Source organism: Labrus bergylta, chromosome 18, assembly GCF_963930695.1.
Source record: "Labrus bergylta chromosome 18, fLabBer1.1, whole genome shotgun sequence".
NCBI lineage: Eukaryota > Metazoa > Chordata > Actinopteri > Labriformes > Labridae > Labrus > Labrus bergylta.
Window position 1 is genome coordinate 9,451,319 of NC_089212.1, and position 20,439 is coordinate 9,471,757.

Sequence of the window (20,439 nt, forward strand, 5' to 3'; positions counted from 1 at the left end):
CCTGAGGATATCTGAGGACACCTGAGGACACCTGAATACATCCGAGGACACCTGAGGACCCCTGCAACTCCTGAGGCCACCTCAGGGCTCCTACAACACCTGAGGTAACTTGAATACACCTGAGGACTCTTGCAACCCCTGAGGACACCTTATGATTCCTGAGGACACACACAATACCTGAGGACTCCTGTAACACATGAGGACTCTTGAGGACACTTGACAATAAACCTAATCCGCACACGGCTCATCAGTGGCCTTTGAGGTCAGTGCGTGTGCTCACCCAGGCAGAGGAGACCTGCAGACTGACGGTGCTCCCCAGTTTTGGATTGATCCGATGAATCCCTCTTTCTACACCTTGGTCCCTCCTCCTTTCGCTGCAGGGGGGGGTGCTTACATTGAAGGGGCAGGCCTTCCCCTGTGGGTGCGAGACAGATGCCATGTTTACCCTATGTTTACCTCGTGTAGAATTTGTATTGTTTTGTGGAGTTTGGTGTGAAATTGTGTCTGGCAGCATTCTGACCTCCTGCTGCTCCTCCTGTTTGTCCGGACTGAACGAGTCCAGCAGACGCAGGTCCAACATGGACTTCACCATCAGAGCTCCATCTGCACCACCTGTCCTCCTGGACCACCGACGGCGAGGCAGTCGCCCCCCCGACACCTCCTGAGGAGTCGCAGAGAAACACGGAGCGCTCAGAGGAAACATGTCTAAACATGTTAAGAACAGCACATCTAGTCTTGATGAATCCTCACAGGAAAACTAAACACTTGAAATTTTTGGATGCAAAGTTAAAAAAAAAATCAAACTTCAACAAATCAGAGGAAACCTCGTCAATGACGTTCTGCATATGATAACAAACCATTTTGAATTAAATGAAAATATGAAATAATATAAAATAATATGAATTCATGGACTGACCGTCCTGCTGTCGTCCACAGACTCAAACTTCTCCTCACACCGTCCTGAGGAAACAACACACGCTTCATTTTATCAGCTGCAGCTTGTTAGTTTGTAACACCAGTTTCTTGTAACCATGGTAACAGACCTGTCTGCTCTTCCAGGCTTCCTGCTGTGACCAAATAAGGACAGATAAGCTCCTCCTCTTCCTCCTTATCGCTGTCAGACAACATTGTGACGACTTGAGGAGACAGCACCTCCCCTCTGCAACACACACACACACACACACACACAAAGTATATATCTTAATTTTTACATACATTTATATTTGTTTATATATTTATATGCACAGAGAAATAACAGCTGATCAGGAACATATGATGAAGGTGCAGGAGAATCATTAATAGTGGAAGAAGAGAGGAGCGCACGCTCGCTCTTGTGTTGTGTGGCTGTGAGCGAGTGTGCGCTCATAAACAAACATCGAGCAGGTTATGTCACCTGAGCTTAACCAATCTCTGCTGAGGTGCATTCTGGGAGCTATGAATGCTGCTGGGAGGTCGAAGGTCAGAGAGTCGCTGCCTCATCCTGATGGTCAACTCAGGAGGGAGACGCCACACAAAGATACAACTACACACACACACACACACACACACACACACACACACACACACACACACACACACACACACACACACACACACACACACACACACACACACACACACACACACACACACACACACACACACACACACACACACACACACACACACACACACACACACACACACACACACACACACACACTTTTAATTCCTGATGTGTTTCAAAATTACTAAAATCAAAGAGTGTGGCAGTGAGGCATACCTGTCACCTGACACAGTGATCAGGTGTCTGCAGTCACTGCTGAACTTCAGACCTGTTACAATCTCTGAGACACACACACACACAGACACACACACCAACAATTACACAAAATTATTAACAATTCAAAAATGGACTGAACGATGAGACTGGGATGGAGAAATGATTAGACTGGGAGGGACTGAGTGTTACCTGAGTGTCCAAACATGGTGGCCACACACTCTCCAGAGTAGAAGTCGAATATGCTAATATTTTTATCTGAACAGGAGGTGGCGATGTAGAGTCCTGACGGGTCAATTTGCACCTGAGGAGGAAGGAACAAGGGGAGAAGTCAGCAATAACACCTGCTGCTTTATCTACACATCACCATGGTAACAGCAGGCGGCCTCTGAATGCACCTTGATAAGAGTCCCGTCCTCGCCCTGAGAGCCCTTAAACACCTTCCTCTGTTTGCCATTGCTGATGTTAAAGATCCTGTAAACATACAACATCTTCATCACCATCACCACCATCTTCATCATCACCATCTTCATCATCACCATCATCTTCATCATCACCATCACCACCATCTTCATCATCACCATCATCAGCATCATCTTCATCATCACCATCACCACCATCTTCATCATCACCATCATTAGCATCATCTTCATCATCACCATCACCACACATCTTCATCATCACCATCTTCATCATCACCATCTTCATCATCACCATCATCATCACCACCATCTTCATCATCACCATCACCACCATCTTCATCATCACCATCATTAGCATCATCTTCATCATCACCATCACCACACATCTTCATCATCACCATCTTCATCATCACCATCTTCATCATCACCATCATCATCACCACCATCTTCATCATCACCATCACCACCATCTTCATCATCATCATCATGGCGTATGGGCACATCGCGGTGAGGATGATGAAACAATATATCGTGCGGTCCTACTCACCATCATAAATACACACTCAAATACAGACTCTGACGTGTGTGTGTTACCTGATGCTGCGGTCCTGACAGCCAACGGCTGCGTACTTCCTGGTCGGTTCCACGTCCATGTCATACAGAGTGGTCTTCCTCACCACGTGATGAGTACGAGTGAACTCTAACCCCTCCTCCACCTGGACGTTAGAAGTTTGATATCAACCTTCACAATCAACGCTAAAGTGCTTGTTTCTGGTTCACCAGCAGGGTGAGCACAGAAGCTGCCTTAAAAAAAAAACATTTCCTGTATAAAAACATTTACTTTGTAGATAAGGGGCCTGACAGAAGGAAGTGACATCACTCAGGTTTCACTCACCTGCTGAGCCGTGCGGAAGTAGACACTCTTATCAGCTCCACAGCTGATCATCCTCACTTTCCCCTGATTGGCTGAAAGACAGGAAAAAGAAAATGTCACATAAAGACACAGACAGACAGACAGACAGACAGACAGACACACACACTGATCACACTGAGGTTACAGGTCACATGACTTACCAGCGAATCGGACAGCCGTGATGGAGGACGAGTGTTCATCCAGAGTCTGAACCAGACTGTAGTCCCTACCCACATCCAACACATGTATCAGACGATCCCGACCGGCTGTGGCTAATAACTGGAGACCTAAGATGGAGTGGGGGGGAGGAGAGATAGAGGGAGGGGCGAGGTAGCTCAGGTAGTGAGTCGATCTCCAAACAAGCAGGAAGACAGACATGTGTTTGTTTGTTTGCACTTGCCTGCAGGTGTGTGAAGTCATAAAGAGCTGCAGGTGTCTCACCTGTGTCAGGTCTGGAGAACTCGAGGCAGAGGATCTCTGAGTCGTGAGCCTGAACGTTTAGAATCTCCTCCATGCTGTCCAAGTCATGGATCCTGAACACACAGGTAACCCTTCCTTATCAGCACGTCTGCTACCTGTTCATACTCAGACCCTGTCCCCTCTACCTACACTAAACCCCGCTCCTCCCTGCACTGAGCCCCACCCTTACCTGAGGACTCCCATGCGGTCTCCAGAGGCCAGGTGTAGTCCATCAGGACTGACCCCCAAGGTCCTGATACCCATCCTGCTCAGGTCAGCCTGCTGCCCCTCTGAAGGACCCGCCTTTTCTGAGTTGCCCCCGGTGATTGAGCAGGAGCTTTCTGTGTCCAGCAGGCAGTTGATGTTGTCTTCCACGTAAATTACCTTCTGTAGGTCCTTAGGGGTCAAAGGTCAGAAAGAGCACTACAGGTGAGGACAGGTGTGTGACATGTTATATTAATGTACAGGTGTGTGACATGTTATACTAATGTAAATGTGTATGACATGTTATATTAATGTACAGGTGTACAGGTCTGTGACATGTTATATTAATGTACAGGTGTGTGACATGTTATTTAATGTACAGGTGTGTGACATGTTATATTAATGTACAGGTGTATGACATGTTATATTAATGTACAGGTGTACAGGTCTGTGACATGTTATATTAATGTACAGGTGTGTGACATGTTATTTAATGTACAGGTGTACAGGTGTATGACATGTTATATTAATGTACAGGTGTACAGGTTTGTGACATGTTATTTAATGTACAGGTGTGTGACATGTTATTTAATGTACAGGTGTGTGACATGTTATTTAATGCACAGGTGTGTGACATGTTATTTAATGTACAGGTGTGTGATACATTATATTAATGTACAGGTGTATGACATGTTATATTAATGTACAGGTGTACAGGTGTATGACATGTCATATTAATATACAGGTGTATGACATGTTATATTAATGTACAGGTGTATGTAGTGTGATATTAATGTACAGGTGTATGACATGTCATATTAATGTACAGGTGTATGACATGTTATATTAATGTAGTTTGATATAAATGAACAGGTGTGTTTCATACGTGGCTCAGGATGTTCCTGTTCAGGACGTTGTTGCCGTCCAGGTTCCACAGTCTGATGGTGTTGTCTGAGGAGCAGGACAGGAATGACCCGGGTGGGAGACCTCCCTCAACTCCTCCCCTTTCTCCCTCTGGGTACACCTGTAGGACACACCAGAGGAGATAGGAACTATTCACGAGAGCCACCCATCCGGGTACTTTGCCCAAACGATGCCGGCCCCGCCCCTTTCTGGGTGAAATCATTCCATCTGAATGAATGGCGGTTAATGGACAAGTTGGGGTCATTACCGATTTAAAGTCTTAAAAAGCGAAAACCATACTTTAAAACGGCAAGTATGAGCCTAAATCTGATGAGAAGTGATGTAAACATTTAAAATATGACATTTCTGAACAGAGATCGGCATCATAACGGTATAATATTAACCATGTAGTGTCTGTTCAATCTCTCTCCATCAAACTGCTCAAACGAGTCATCAGAGGAGTCATAAACTTACTTTAAACACCTGATGAGTAATTATTAACCCTGTTACCCAAGAGGGATCTTTATTTTTAAATAATACATTAGTGAATATATGTGTGAAGAATCTATTAAGACTTCTCTTCTGTCACGGAGCAATCGCTGCCTTAAAGCTAGCAGGAAAATGACAGCGGTCCCACAATTTACCACTTTAATCCTCTCTAGTTTCTGTCCAAACACACACAGCTCTTCTTTTACCCTCCTTTGTCATTTGTAAATGAAAACCTGATACTAAATTGTGTTTTTAAAATAGTTTGTACAAAGTACAAGTACAAGTACAAAAAGCTTCGCAATCGCGTTTAATCGCACTGCTACCAGTGTTTTCTGATCTACCGCCGATACATTCTCAGGGCTTGTTTTCACCCAAATGGGGGCGTGGCACTCTGGCGAGCCGGAAGTGACGTTCAACTGCTCTTATGAATAGAACAGAAGTACCTCAGTTTAACTCCTCCCCCTAAACAGTGATGGTCCAATCCCAGTGCAGCAAGTGTGCCTTTAGCTGCAGTCAGAGAGACTCTGAATGTGGATTAAAATAAATTAATAAAGGCTGTTTTTTGTTTTTTTAAACTCTGATGCTAATGTAACGTTAGCATGTGAGGGTAACTAGCCTGAAGTTGTTGATGTGTTCATCACTCATGTTTGTATCAGGACCAATCAGATTCAGACATGGTCGACTGTTATCGCTCACCTCCAGACTCCACACGCAGGACGAGTGATAGAGGGCGGAGTAAAGTTTTCCTGCCTTGCGAGGGTCACGGAGGTCTCTGACGTCCCAAACGTAAACGCTGTGATCGTTATACACACACGACAACCAATGACTGCTGGGGTCAAAAGTCAACGCCATGGTGTCCGGGTAACGAGCCTCCGACCTGCAGGAGAACAGCTGACTGAGGAGGAGGAAGAAAAGGAGGATGAGTAGAGATGATCCCAAATGCATGCAGGGATACTCTCAGTGAATGCTTTAGCAGATTCCATGGTAACCAGTCTAGCAGGTATACATGAACGACTCATAGATTCATTTCAGCAGAATGCCAAATTATATGTGACTATGCATGTGTTAGTGTTAGTGTGTGTGTTACCTGGCGTCCAGCATACTGGTGATGTCGACTCCCAGACTGTGTGGGCGGGGCAAAGTGCACAGAAAGTGTAGATTAACAGGGCTAAATGCTCGAACGATTCCGTCAGAACAACCACAGAAAATCATCTCGTCTGTGACAGACAGACAGGTGGCCTGAGACACCTGAGAGGGGGAGAGAAAGAGAGAAAGATAAAGAGAGAGAGAGAGAGAGGAGGAAGAGAGAAAGACAGACAGAGGGAGATAAAGAGAGAGAGATAAAGAGAGAGAGAGAGAGAGAGAGAGAGAGAGAGAGACAGTATGTTGTTGATTATGTTTGTTGTTGACTACGTACCAGGATAAGAGAAAACAACCCAAAGGCCTTCTGAGTGGCGGGGTGAAAGATGGGCCTACCACGACGGAACAAGAAGTAACAACAATGGAAAAAATCCCCCGGAATTGTATTTGTGGATGGGAGAAGGTGACATCATGTAGTGGACTACACATCCGTCCGAGGAAGATGAAGTGCAGAATGCAGACAGACCAGCAACCTTGCACTCTGAAAACAGGTAAGAGGACGGGGATCCAAAGCCGGGATTGCAACCCAAGTGCAAGTGGACCCAATGGAATGGTGGAAGTAGCAGAAAGAAGCATGTGATGGAGTTGTTACCCAGCCTAGATGAGAACACCAACCTACCAAAGGCATGCCCCAAAAGTCAGATAACAGAGCAGCCAGGGAGGATCAACAAGATCAAGTGGAACATTTTGTTTGCTGTTTTGGCAAGGACAATGGCCAACTTCCTCTTGGCAAATGAATACATCTATACAAGAGAAGAGCGACCTGCATGTGTTGTTGCAATACCTTGTCAAAGCGTATGAATCAGTGACGCACAAGCTGATAGGCTTTGCCATGGAATTCTTGCATGTCCCTAATTGTGTCCCGAACATCATCGACAGACACTTCAGCTACCTTCTGTAATGGAACCAGATGCAGAACAAACTGACAGAACTCCCCCCTCTCAGTTAACCACTGGATCAAACATCCTGTAGGTAAAAACTGACCAGGAACCAGGACATCTCCTATGACTCTTGTGTAAACATTCAAACTGTGAATTACAACTGATTGCTCACAATCTCTGGGAACGACCTCGGAACTACAACTGAGACGAGGTCAAGAGACATCCTGACTGCTTAACAATTAACCCACCAGGAGATTGCCTCCTTTGTTTTATGGGCTCTGGACTATCTCACTTAACTTTACAGCTTGAGACAAGAGGAACAATTTGCTTCCACCAAATTGCTTAATTTTGTGCATCAAATGAATGTCCATTTAATTTCTGGTGACAGTTTGATTCGATCTATGTTTTCATACGATCTACAGAACTAATGTTAAGTAAAACATAGTTTATCGTCTTAGACACAAGACTTTAAAACATATTTAGACTATATATAATCATATTGCATGTTATAAAGAATGGGCTATATAAGTATGCTATATTCTCTCATGTTTTTATTACCTTAATCTGTTGATGTTAAGGAAAGGGTAGCCACAGACCATCTTTGTTCCTGGTGGAGAGCCTATCCCATGGCTGGCAGAAAAATCAATCAAGAGTCTGTGGAGGCTATATACTGCAGCCCTGTCCGACAGACAAATGGGGAAGCTAGCCAAGCAACAATTTGCGGAGGGCCTAGCGAAGACTGACCAATGCCAACTGCCAAAGAAGTACAAAGTGTTGTGCTGTCAACACACACATCAGGTTTTGGGGCCACTAAAGGTCAGCATCAGTCCATCATCAGAGGTAAGCAGGATGGCCATCCTAGCTTACAACTATGTCTGAAGGTGGTTGGGATTGCCCTGCTGCTTCTCAGATGCTGGCCTCTTTGGCCGGAACATGCTAGAGCCTCCAATGAAGTGCAAGAATACCCATCCGCACAGGCAAGAAGTGTTAGGCACAGGCTCAGGTAGGCCGCGCCATCTCCAGTCTGCAACGCAGGGAAGTGATTAGGGCAGTCCAGACTAGCTGTACTGGGCTAGGCTGGGGAAGTTACATAGCAGTTCTCAACAGGTTCGCGATTTTACATGAAGGCAGTGTTGCAGGGCCGTCAAGAAACGTGGACACGATGGGACTCTACTGTGAAGAGGTGCATCAGCTGGGCAGACATCTGAAGGACGCCACAAGCCAGACTCAGCTTCTTATTAAAGGCCGCTTACGACACCCTCCTATGCCCCCGGAACCTCACCCTGTAATTCGGAAGTGAAGTTGGTTGCCCTCTGTCTAACAACTGTCAGGCAATCTTTCAGTTTACATTATCAGGATGCAAGGTGGCACTGACCCAGGGAATATTCAGGTGGCACCATGATCAAGTCCTTGCCAAGCTGTCTGAGGTCTTTGAGAGATGTATGGTAGCAGCAAACCTTACCCCAGAAACATCAATGTCTACACTACCCTCATTTCTCAAGCCAGGCAACATTCTCTGATCATCGGGATAGGACAGTAACACCATATATAGATGATGGTAGACCTCAGAAAGCAGCTGGTCTTCCCTTGAGAGATCACAATAACAACCCTCCGGCCAGACATCGTTATGTGGTCCAGTGGTCTCTCCATGTGGAGAGAAGGGTCCTCATCATTGAACTTCCATCCCCTGGGTAGAAGGCATGACAGCAGCCCATGAAAATAAACAACTGAAGTACTCCGAGCTGGCAGCGGAGTGACACTAGGCTGACTGGAAGGCTAAGGTCTATCCTGTGGAGGTTTGATGCCAGGGCTTTGTCAGCAGGGCAGTCTTCCAACTTCTCCATGGTGCTGGCATGACAGGGTCAAACCTGCACAAAGCATTGAGGGAGCTGGGAGAAGAGGCAGAGAAAGCCAGCTCCTGGCTTTGTCTCCGGATGAGGGAAAACAGTTTGGGCTAAAACAACTACATGCCACTCCCCCCAACAGTTTCCTCATGTTTCCACTCTTTATGCTAAGCAAAGCTAACAGTTTCCTCATGTTTCCACTCTTTATGCTAAGCAAAGCTAACAGTTTCCTCATGTTTCCACTCTTTATGCTAAGCAAAGCTAACAGTTTCCCCATGTTTCCACTCTTTATGCTAAGCTAGTCTAACAGTGGTGAGCAGCGTGGTTGGACTGATGATGCGTTCGGGTCGTCTGTGTATAAACGGTGAACAGGGTGTATATATATTTCAGCCAATCAGATGAATAGTTGGTTATGAGTGACAAGGCGGGGCTATGAATTGATCAATGGAGTGAGAGGAAGAAAGCGGACGTGTGTGAGTCAGTCAGTTCAGCCAAGGATCAAGAATCTGATCAAAATTTTGAATATAATTTTAGGAACATGAAGAGTTAGATAAATCCATTATGGAGATTATTTTATTTTAAATCAGTATTAGCAATGAGAGCTAGCTAGCATCATATGAGGAGCTGTTAGAATATAGTCAATTCAGTGCTAATCTTTAAGTAAATTCATCATTAGCCAAAGAAACACAGTAATCTCAGCTAATTAGCTGATGTTAGCTTTAATAGGCTTTGATTTGCTGTGATTAACTGTTATAAGCACTAGTTAGCTCTTTTGCTGCTCATTTTCTGCTATAAACTGTAAGCTAGACAGCAGCTAGCCATGTAGCATAGCATCACTGATGAAAGTTTGTTGTGTGGCTAAACAGACTGAGTCCAATTGAGAAGAAGACTTACGGGGACGGAGTCAACTCTCTGCACAGGAAGCAGGAAGGAAGCAGAGGAACTTCACATTAAAAGCTTTGATTCAATAAAAAATATTCAGCTTCCAGAGTAACCACGCCCACCAGTGATGTCACAGCTCCCTGGACTTCACTGTGACATCACTGCATCAGGTGAGTGTTTACCTGGAAGTCTAAGAAACACAGTGTGGGTCAAAGTTCATCTTTAATGTTAAAAATGTTTAAATAAGACCATAGTCTAAAACTATGGTGTGTATGTAGGACTGTTTCCTGATGGTGGCGCTAAAACTATGGCGTGTATGTAGGAATGTGTCCTGATGGTGGCGCTAAAACTATGGCGTGTATGTAGAACTGTGTCCTGATGGTGGCGCTAAAACTATGGCGTGTATGTAGGAATGTGTCCTGATGGTGGCGCTAAAACTATGGCGTGTATGTAGGAATGTGTCCTGATGGTGGCGCTAAAACTATGGCGTGTATGTAGGAATGTGTCCTGATGGTGGCGCTAAAACTATGGCGTGTATGTAGGAATGTGTCCTGATGGTGGTGCTAAAACTATGGCGTGTGTGTAGGACTGTATCCTGATGGTGGCGTTAAAACTATGGCGTCTACAGTCTACTGTGAAAGGACGACACGCCTACTGTTTGATTTACAGTCATCATGGAAACATCCTGTAACGAGTGCTCACACTCACCCGAAGCTCCACCCACTTGTCAAGGAGGCGGCGGTCATTGAACTCACAGAGCAGACCGGAGGAGGTGATGCAGAAGGTGGAGGAGGCCTGTCTACCCCGCCCACACGCCACATCACTGAAAAAGTTATTCCTGAGCTCTCCCAGCAACCCTGAACGCCCCATGAGAGGGACTGTTGCATTCGCCTGAGAGAGAGAGAGAGAGAGAGAGAGAGACAGAGAGAGAGAGGGACAGGGGGCGGGAGAGAGCGAGACAGGTTCAGAGAGAGAGAAAGATGGGGGAAAGAGAGAGAGAGAGAGAGAGAGAGAGACGGGGGGTAAGAAAAGTGGGGAGAGAGAGACAGGTGGGGAGAGAGAGGCAGGTTGAAAGAGAGAGAGAGATAGAGATAGGTTGAGAGAGAGACAGAGAGAGACAGGGAGGGAGAGAGAGACAGGTGGAGAGACAAGTTTAGAGAGAGACAGGGGGGAAAAGAGAGAGAGAGAGAGAGAGACAGGGGGGTAAGAAAAGTGGGGAGAGACAGCCAGGTTCAGAGAGAGAGTCAGGTGAGAAAGAGAGAGAGAGAAAGAGAGAGAGAGATAGAGACAGGTTCAGAGAGAGAGAGAGAGAGAGAGAGAGAGAGAGAGAGAGAGAGAGAGAGAGAGAGAGAGAGAGACAGGTAGAGAGATAATCAGGGGTATTAGTAATCAAACAGGATGTGGTCCTTATCAGCTGATGGTCATGTGACTGGCAGGTGAACCTTTGAGGTCTTGGAGTGGTCCAGGTACCAAAACTTGACGTGTCGGTTGCCGGCGGTCACAAAGTAGGAGCTGTCATCAGAGAAGGAGACGGCGGTCACCTTACTCGACACCTTATTGGCTGCAACCAGGACGTTTTTCTGAAAAAAGAACATCTGTCAACAAGCAAGAAACAGTTTCCTGACAAAATCAAACTTAGAAAGGATAGGATAGGATAGAACTTAGGAAGAAGATAGAGGAGGAGGAGGATAGAGGAGGAAAGAGGACAGAAGAGCAGGAAGAAGGAGGAGGAAGATGGAGGAGAAAAGAAGAGTGAGGAAGATAGAGGAGGAGGAGGAGGAGGAGGAGGAGGAGGAGGAGTGGTGGTCCGTTACCTTCCAGTTCCACACGTTCACAATCATGTCGTGTTGAAATCCGACGCTGACAATAAATTTCCCATTTGGAGAAAATGAAACGCAGGCGACTCCATATTTATGTTCCTGCAGCTCAGCAATCTGCACATGCTCGGACACGTCCCACACCCTGACCGCCGGCATGTGACCGCTCTGAGGAGGAGGAGGGTTATTATTAAGAAAATAATGTTCCATACAATAGACATATCCACGTACGCTACAGACCCCCTGGAGATCTTTGTGTTCTCCATGTGATAGACATATGCACACACTCACCTCTCCTGTGACGACATACTTTCCATCTGGTGAAAACGCTAACGTTGTGATCGTCTTCCTGAAAAAAAAGTTTTAATCACTGTCACAAAAAATACCCAAGATTGGCTGCCATATGTATGACATCAGAGATGTGCTGTAATGTCAACAGTTCAACTGTTAACCTGAAGGTAACCATAGCAACAGCACTGGTTCCCATAAAGAATTACCTGGAGTTGTTGAAGATGTGATGCTGCTTGTTCTTCCGAGGATTCAGCAGCACAACGACACACCTGCAGGCACACAAGACACACACACACACACACACACACACACACACACACACACACACACACACACACACACACACACACACACACACACACACACACACACACACACACACACACACACACACACACACACACACACACACACACACACACACACACACACACACACACACACACACACACACTGGTGGTGTAATAGGGGGACACCCCTTTCCAGTTGTTCTACAGAGATGTTGAGGGAATCATAAAAAATATTTTGGTCCATAGAACACAGATCTCACACACACAAACGCGCACACACACACAAAGAACTACCTGTGATAGTTGGTACAGTCTGTATTAAACATGAAGAACTACCTGTGTTAGTTGGTATGGAACTACCTGTGATAGTTGGTACGGTCCTTATTAAACATGAAAAACTACCTGACTACCATGACTCCCCCCTCCTCCCCTGCACGAAACTCTGTTCATGACTTCAGTTGTTTTTCTCCTAAGCTCTCTCTGTCTCTCTCTCTCTCTCCCTCCCTCTGCCCCCCCTCGCTCTTTAACGTGTCATGCCAAACTCAAACTGAAAATAAACACTCAAAGGTGAATCAGCTGACTTTTTTAAGTGAGTTCTCCTCACCCTCTGCAAACACACACACTGCTGCAGACTCACACCCAACTGTTGTTGGTGGTGTTGGTGATGGTGGTGTTGGTGGTGGTGATAGTTGGTACAGTCCGTCTTAAACATGAAGAACTACCTGTGAACGTTGGTACAGTCCATAAAGACAGACTTAGTTTGTCGACTTAAACATTTAAACTTCAGAGTGTTTGAGGTACAAACTTTACTGTTCAACAAACATCTGAACTGGTTGTACTGGTTTATAAGAACACACACATATCCCCCTACGCGCGCACGTACGCGCGCACGCACGCACGCACGCACGCACGCACGCACGCACGCACGCACGCACGCACGCACGCACGTGTCCTCTTTTAACACATGATCTGTATAATCTGATAATCTCATCATGTTTTTAGTCTTTAAAGTCCTGAGATGTTTTAATCTGCTGTTTGTACATCAAGTAGTTTATATATACATTCAACATATTAGATTATATATGTTTATAAATATAATATTAGATGATATATGTTTATAAATATAATTTAACCCTGTAACAGACGCTGATCCTACTTTAAACTCTAAACTTCAATGGTCATGTTCTCGTGTATTTGTGGCCTCTGCATTCTGCTCAGATTACATCTGTGTCGGAAACTCTTTCATGATCAACTTTTCAGGATAATCCTAAAGAATCACGTCTGGTCACGCTTCCCCAACAGGAAGTGACATCATACAGGTGTTACCCACCCTGCAGGATAAGCCAGTAGGCCGCTCCGAGGGTCGCACGCCAGTGCTCGGTTCCCCGGAGCCGAGATTCCCAGAACCTTCTCCAAGGTCACCTGAAAGACAAAGGTCATTCTGTTAGTCAGAACTGATATTCAAAGACAGTTATCATGACGCCTGAACCTAACAAGATCACAAAGTGGAGGAGGAGGAGAAAGAGGAGAGAGAGGAGAAAGAGGAGAAGGAGGAGAAGGAGGAGAAAAAGGAGAAAGAGGAGCTAGAGGCCGTTTCCGAATAGCCACAGTTCAGTAGGCAGTGTGTACTATTCAGTAGAGAGTTTCAGTAGACTGAACTTTCATGGTCATTCAGTATGCATTTTTTGGGTCCACCTCAGTATACTGAACATTTCAGTATGGATACTAACTTCTGGGTTTTATGCAGTATGGATCGGATGCGTGCTTTCAGGAAATGAATTGTATTTTACCACCCACTTCACGTGCGCCTCCAAATCAAAACAAATGAGCATGGATTAATTTAATCCATTTTTAATCTAGAGTTAAAGTCCCAACTGAAATCAATACTTTAAATTAACAACAGAAAATATAACAAATATCTGCATTATTATAAAACCTTTCCCCCTCTATTTAAATAATGATTTCACTATTTAAATGTGTCTTTGTTGGTTTATTTTACTTTATATTCTGTATATTACTGTCTTTCATTTGTACTTTCCTTTATGTAGCCTGCTATATGTTATTTAGTTATTTAATCTGTCTTTTACTTGGTTTACATTGTGGTATTGTTTTTTTTTTACCTGACTGTATATGTGCATTACTTCTCTTGAATAAAGCTAAACAAAAAAACCCCCCAAAAAACGGGTGAATTCGGCCGGTTCGGGAAATGCAATTGACGTCACTTCCATACTGAATGAATCAGAATAAGTAGGAACAAATATCTGCCTACTGTGCGCGCCTACTGAACAGTAGGTACTAAACAGTATACAGCATGGATAGTAGGTACTGACTACTGCCTACTGACAGATTGAGTAGGTACTTGGCAATTCAGATGCACCCAGAGGAAGTGGAGGAGAAGGAGGAGAAGGAGGAGATAGAGGAAGTGGAGGAGATAGAGGACACTGAGGAAGTTGAGGAAAAGGAGGAGAAAGAGGAGATAGAGGAGACAGAGGAAGTGGAGGAGAAAGAGGAGGAGACAGAGGAAGTGGAGGAGAAAGAGGAGAAGGAGGAGATAGAGGAGTGGAGGAGATAGAGGAAGTGGAGGAGAAAGAGACAAAGGAGATAGAGGAAGCGGAGGAGAAAGAGGAGAAAGAGGAGGAGACAGAGGAAGTGGAAGAGAAAGAGGAGAAGGAGAAGATAGAGGAAGTGGAGGAGATAGAGGAGACTGAAGAAGTTGAGGAGAAGGAGGAGAAAGAGGAGGAGAAAGAGGAGAAAGAGGAGATAGAGGAGACAGAGGAAGTGGAGGAGAAAGAGGAGAAGGAGGAGATAGAGGAAGTGGAGGAGAAAGAGGAGGAGGAGATAGAGGAAGTTGAGGATAAAGAGGAGAAGGAGGAGATAGAGGAAGTTGAGGAGATAGAGGAGAAGGAGGAGATAGAGGAAGTGGAGGAGATAGAGGAGAAGGAGGAGATAGAGGAAGTGGAGGAGAAAGAGGAGAAAGTGGAGGAGATAGAGGAGATAAAGGAAGCAGAGGAGAAAGAGGAAGTGGAGGAGAGTTCAGTAATGTCTCCTGTGTGTGTCAGTTTCACTCCAATATGTATAAGAACATAAACACTACACATACAGGGTTAGGAGAAAAAAATCAAACTCTTCAAACTGAATGACATCATCGCCCAGCCCCCTCGCCCACTTCAGGCTCAGAAGGCTACAGGAAGAAGTCAAGTCAAAGTAGACTGTGTTCAGACATGCTGCTCACCTAGTCACTCCTGGACATGTTCAGGAGAGTTCATGTAGCACTAATCCCTCACCACACACACACCCACTTACTTCATGCATGGTCACAATGAGGCTTCCGTTTAATCAGAGTGAAGTTCTCACAGCTGAACCTTATGTCAAACTGTTGCTGCTGTTAGCATGTTAGCATGTAAGCAGCAGGACTCAGTGTGATCAGGTAGAGTGCTGTGTAGCTGAATGCTAAGATAACAGCAGCAGACTGAAGCATGAGTTCTCCCCTCTCATGACTCCCCCCTCCTTCTCCTAAGCTTTCTCCTAAGCTCTCTCTGTCTCTCTCTCTCTCTCCCTCCCTCTGCCCCCCCCCCCTCACTCTTTAACTTGTCACGCCAAACTCAAACTGAAAATAAACACTCAAAGGTGAATCAGCTGACTTTGTTCTCCTCACCCTCCGCAAACACACGCACTGCTGCTGACTCACAACCAACTGTTGATGGTGGTGGTTATGATGGTGATGGTGGTGTTGGTGGTGGTGGTGATGGTCGTGTTGATGGTGATGGTGGTGGTGGTGTTGTTGGTGGTAGTGTTGGTGGTGATAATGGTGTTGGTGGTGATAACGGTCTTGGTGGTGGTGTTGGTGGTGATAATGGTGTTGGTGGTGATGGTGGTATTGGTGTTGATGGTGGAGATAATGGTGTTGGTGGTGATAATGGTGTTGGTGGTGTTGGTGGTGATGGTGGTATTGGTGGTGATGCTGGAGATAATGGTGTTGTTGGAGATAATGGTGTTGGTGGTGATAACGGTCTTGGTGGTGGTGTTGGTGGTGATAATGGTGTTGGTGGTATTGGTGTTGATGGTGGAGATAATGGTGTTGATAATGGTGTTGGTGGTGATAATGGTGTTGGTGGTGGTGTTGGTGGTGATAATGGTGTTGGTGGTGATAATGTTGATGGTGGTGGTGGTGTTGGCGGTGATGGGGGTAATGGGGGTGGTGGCGATGGTATTGGTGGTGATGGGGTAATGAGGGTGTTGGTGATGGTGGTGGTTATGATGGTGATGGCTATGATGGTGATGGTCGTGTTGCTGGTGATGGTGGTGGTGATGGTGGTGTTGTTGGTGGTGGTGATGGTGTTGGTGGTGATGGTGGGATTGGTGGTGTTGGTGGTGATAATGGTGTTGGTGGTGATAATGGCGTTGGTGGTGGTGTTGGTGGTGATGATAATGGTGTTGGTGGTGATAATGGTGTTGGTGGTGGCGTTGATGGTGATGGTCGTGTTGGTGGTGATGGTGTTGGTGTTGGTGTAGATATTAGCCAAAACATGAGGCCCTGTTTTACTGTTACTGCACAGCTTTGTCTGTAACGTTGTAGTTGTAACATTTGTGTCCCTAAACATTTTTCGTACAGCTTAAGATTTCAAATGATATTAAATCTAATATGATCCATCCATTTTCTGTTGTTTATCAGAGGACGGGTCGCGTAGGCAGCAGGTGAATTAAGACACACCAGACCGCCCTCTCCTCAGCAACGTTTTCCAGCTCATCCTGGGGGATTCTGAGGCGTTTCCAGGCCAGACGGGATATATAATCCCTGCAGCGTGCTCTGGTCTGCCCCAAGGCCTCCTGCCAGTTTGGTGTGCCTGGAAAACCTCCAAAGCGAGGCATCCAGGAGGATCCTAATCAGATGCCTGAAGCACCTCTACTGACTCTTTAAGATGTTAAGGAGTAGCACCTTTTCTCTGTGCTCCCCCCTAATGTCTGAGGTCCTCATCCTATCTCCAAGGACACTTTCCGGAGGAAACTAATTTCAGCCGCCTATTTCCAATATCTTATTATTTCTGTGACCATGGGTGAGGGTTGGAACTTTGCCTTCAGGCTCAGCTCCCTCTTTACCACAACAGTTTCAGTACAACGCCTGCATTGCTGCCGACCCTGAGCCAATTTGCCTGTCAATCTCACAGTCCATCTGAGAGTGCGTTCGAATTGTCTTTTTTTCTTATGAAGGTTCCTCACTGAATGAAATGACCCGGAAACAGCAAGTGGCGGCCATGGTAAGAGTTGTTTCAATTCCCTCAAAGGTAAGCTAAGGTGCGTCAATGCTTCCTTTATAACCTCTTTTAGCATAGGATACACTGGACCATCCTTTACCAAAGGAGATGAGATATGGAGTCCCACAATTCCTTGCGGCAGCAACATTTAAAGCAAGTTGCGCATCCGACCTTTCACGAAAACTATTGATGGCGTTAATGTTGATGTTCACCACCGTTGGACAAATGGTCAGAGCCTCATTTCCAGCACCCTATAGTAGACTTTCCACTGGAGGCTGAGAAATGTGACACTCAACTAATTGAAGCACAGCCTATGGTCCCCCATTTTTAAAAATGGGAACTACCACCCCGGTCCACCACAGGCCCTGTCCCAGACGTCCACACAACATTTAAGAGGTGTGTCAGCCATGTCAGCCCCACAATGTCCAGAGCTTCTAGCATCTCAGGGGGAAAACCATTACATACACCCATACCTGACACCTTGACCCTCAGGAGCTTTCTTTCTTACTGCCACAGTAACCTCTGCCAAGGTTAATGGCAAGGTTCCCAAAGATCTTCAGACTCTGCCTCGCCTTCAGTGGCCGTATTCCCTCCACCGCCTAACGATATCCCCAGTCCATAAAAGCCTGGGGCAAGCCCTGCTTTCTCTTTCTAGGACGGCCAGCATTTTGCAGAACTTCCTTGATGCCAACCGAACGTCCTTCTTCATTGCCTCCCCTTCCTCCTCCCACACCCGCATTTTTGCCTTCTTAACTACAACTCTCCCAGCCACCGGATTCCTCTCTCTTATGTACTGCAGAGGGGTCAGGACAATTTCAGTGAGACCCTCGAGCGGGGAGATGTCTTATCAAGCTCTCTCTCTCTCTCTCACAGAAGTCCATAAGCAAAGCACCACTCGGGTACAGATCGGACAGGCCGTTTCTCCAAATCACCCTTCTCCAGGTGTCTCCATCGTTGCCTCCCCCCCCCTTCTGTTTCACAGGCATAGTATTATGGTGTGAGGTTTATGTGTGAACAACCACTTTCTAAACCAACTCCTGTTCTGTTCCAGAATTCAAAGGTACCCCCAGGTGTGACTCAGGCAGGGCTGAATTCCAGCTGGTGCACAGGTTGACCATAACTTTTCATAATAACACAGTTAACTCTACAGCTACAAATGATGTGTGGGTTAAAGAAATGTAGCATTAGCCCGTGGAGCTCTGTATACTACACCTGAACACTAGATGGGATTGCAATTTCTATGCTAGATATATCACCATTTTCCTGTCCCCGTTATTTTCTCTGTTTGTTTGTGTAACAGGAAACCATGGCGACTGAAACCACGCTTATTATATATGGCATAGATTCAACACAGAAGAAGTCATCAGGCTTAAGTGGTTAATGAGGACATGCTGCATCATCATGTGACCCCCTCATGGCTATCTGACCACCATCTCAGGTTTATTGCTGCATTCATGTGCTGCTCGGGTGGACCAAGTTTCTGAGATGGGAAGTCGTTCTTTCGATTTCAGTGTGTTCATGTGATTTCAGTTAGGAGAGTCCAAAATATTCAAACAGTAATAAACAGCACTGATGCTAAGAAGACAATGTGTGTTATATTTCAGCAAAAAAGTTGACGTGCAATTAACAAAATTATCTTAACATAACAAAACATATTTTGCCCCCCATGTGATGACGATTATGACGTCAAGACGTTTTTCGAGTTTCCTAGAAGTTGTTGCGACTTCAGCAGGCGTTCATGTGCATTTTACAACTGGGAAACTTGTTTTTCAGATGAATGCACCATTTGACCCTCAGATTGGTTAACACTGCAGACACACGCACAGTCTAAACAAGACTCAAAGCATGCTGGGAGTGTTTCTGACTGAAACTGTTGATTGGTGGACGGATGGAAGCCCTGCAGGGACAATTGGAGCAGAAACAGGAAGCTGCAGGTCGAGTCAGGACCAGGACTCCAGTAGAGAGACAGAGAGACAACAAGTTGTTTTTAATCAGAACTGAAATCACAACATGTTCAAAACTGTCTGTCTGTCTGTGTGTGTGTGTGTGTGTGTGTGTGTGTGTGTGTGTGTGTGTGTGTGTGTGTGTGTGTGTGTGTGTGTGTGTGTGTGTGTGTGTGTGTGTGTGTGTATGTATGTGTATGTTTGTGTGTGTGTGTGTGTATGTGTGTGTCCGTGCGTGCGTGCGCACCTTGTCGCCCAGCTCGTGCCGCGCGGTGCCGCTCTTGCGTCGCAGTTTGATGGACGGGGAGCGCAGCAGGTTCTTGATGCGGCTGCGGATCGTTCCGCTTCCCTCCGCGGTCATCGCGCTGTTAGCTGCCCGGCTAGCAGCCCCTCTCAGCGGCTCGTCTCTCGCTCTGTCCTTGGTGCTGGTGACGTCATACCGTCTTAGAGCCTCGCCGTGCCGGTCCAGCTAGCCCGGCTCTAGTCCCGTTTCCGGACTGGCCCAGGCTGGTCCACATTGTTTCCTCCGCCGCAGCGAAGAGACGAAGCGACTTCTGCACGAGATAGACAGACCGGACTGAACGAATGACGCACCGTAGCGTCATGACGCACCGCAGCGTCAAGGCCGCAAGCAGCAATGACACACACACACACTTCTGGCCAGGATTTTCAGAACAAAAAAGCTCGAGCTATACTATATGATATTTTTTTATTGATCCCAGAGGGGAAGAAAAAAAGAGAATGCGTACAAATAAGAATAAATAAAATCACGTATTTACAGATTAAGTATTAATTAATTAAAAAATACTTCCATTAATTGTCATAAATACATTTACACGTTGTGCAGTTATGAGTTAAATGAAAAATGGTATAATTAATTTATACTTTATTCATCCCGCGAGGCGAAAATCGTTTTTACACTCTGTTTCATGAACGTGCTACACAAACAT

The 20,439-nt window shown here is 45.8% G+C and overlaps 1 protein-coding gene across 2 annotated transcripts in view; it reads right to left on the bottom strand.

Moving 5' to 3' along the window:
* The window catches only part of mapkbp1 (mitogen-activated protein kinase binding protein 1), a 26,209-nt gene extending 6,131 nt beyond the window's left edge, over window positions 1–20,078 (bottom strand). Inside the window, exons 1-24 of one of the 2 annotated variants that reach the window (XM_065966146.1) lie at window positions 19,737–20,078; window positions 13,625–13,716; window positions 12,211–12,273; window positions 12,005–12,062; window positions 11,711–11,881; window positions 11,339–11,476; window positions 10,605–10,787; window positions 9,909–9,926; window positions 6,237–6,397; window positions 5,846–6,044; window positions 4,644–4,781; window positions 3,744–3,949; window positions 3,536–3,627; window positions 3,256–3,381; window positions 3,077–3,147; window positions 2,776–2,897; window positions 2,158–2,233; window positions 1,952–2,063; window positions 1,763–1,826; window positions 1,394–1,522; window positions 1,044–1,159; window positions 917–960; window positions 521–661; window positions 281–415 (exon numbers count right to left, since the gene is read on the bottom strand). In XM_065966146.1, the coding sequence (XP_065822218.1) occupies window positions 281–415; window positions 521–661; window positions 917–960; window positions 1,044–1,159; window positions 1,394–1,522; window positions 1,763–1,826; window positions 1,952–2,063; window positions 2,158–2,233; window positions 2,776–2,897; window positions 3,077–3,147; window positions 3,256–3,381; window positions 3,536–3,627; window positions 3,744–3,949; window positions 4,644–4,781; window positions 5,846–6,044; window positions 6,237–6,397; window positions 9,909–9,926; window positions 10,605–10,787; window positions 11,339–11,476; window positions 11,711–11,881; window positions 12,005–12,062; window positions 12,211–12,273; window positions 13,625–13,716; window positions 19,737–19,850 (2,769 nt within the window). In that variant the 5' untranslated portion in view covers window positions 19,851–20,078. The remainder of the gene's footprint in view (window positions 1–280; window positions 416–520; window positions 662–916; window positions 961–1,043; window positions 1,160–1,393; window positions 1,523–1,762; window positions 1,827–1,951; window positions 2,064–2,157; window positions 2,234–2,775; window positions 2,898–3,076; window positions 3,148–3,255; window positions 3,382–3,535; window positions 3,628–3,743; window positions 3,950–4,643; window positions 4,782–5,845; window positions 6,045–6,236; window positions 6,398–9,908; window positions 9,927–10,604; window positions 10,788–11,338; window positions 11,477–11,710; window positions 11,882–12,004; window positions 12,063–12,210; window positions 12,274–13,624; window positions 13,717–19,736) is intronic. The other variant, XM_065966147.1, reaches the window with a different exon arrangement.
* Window positions 20,079–20,439: the final 361 nt, after the last annotated feature.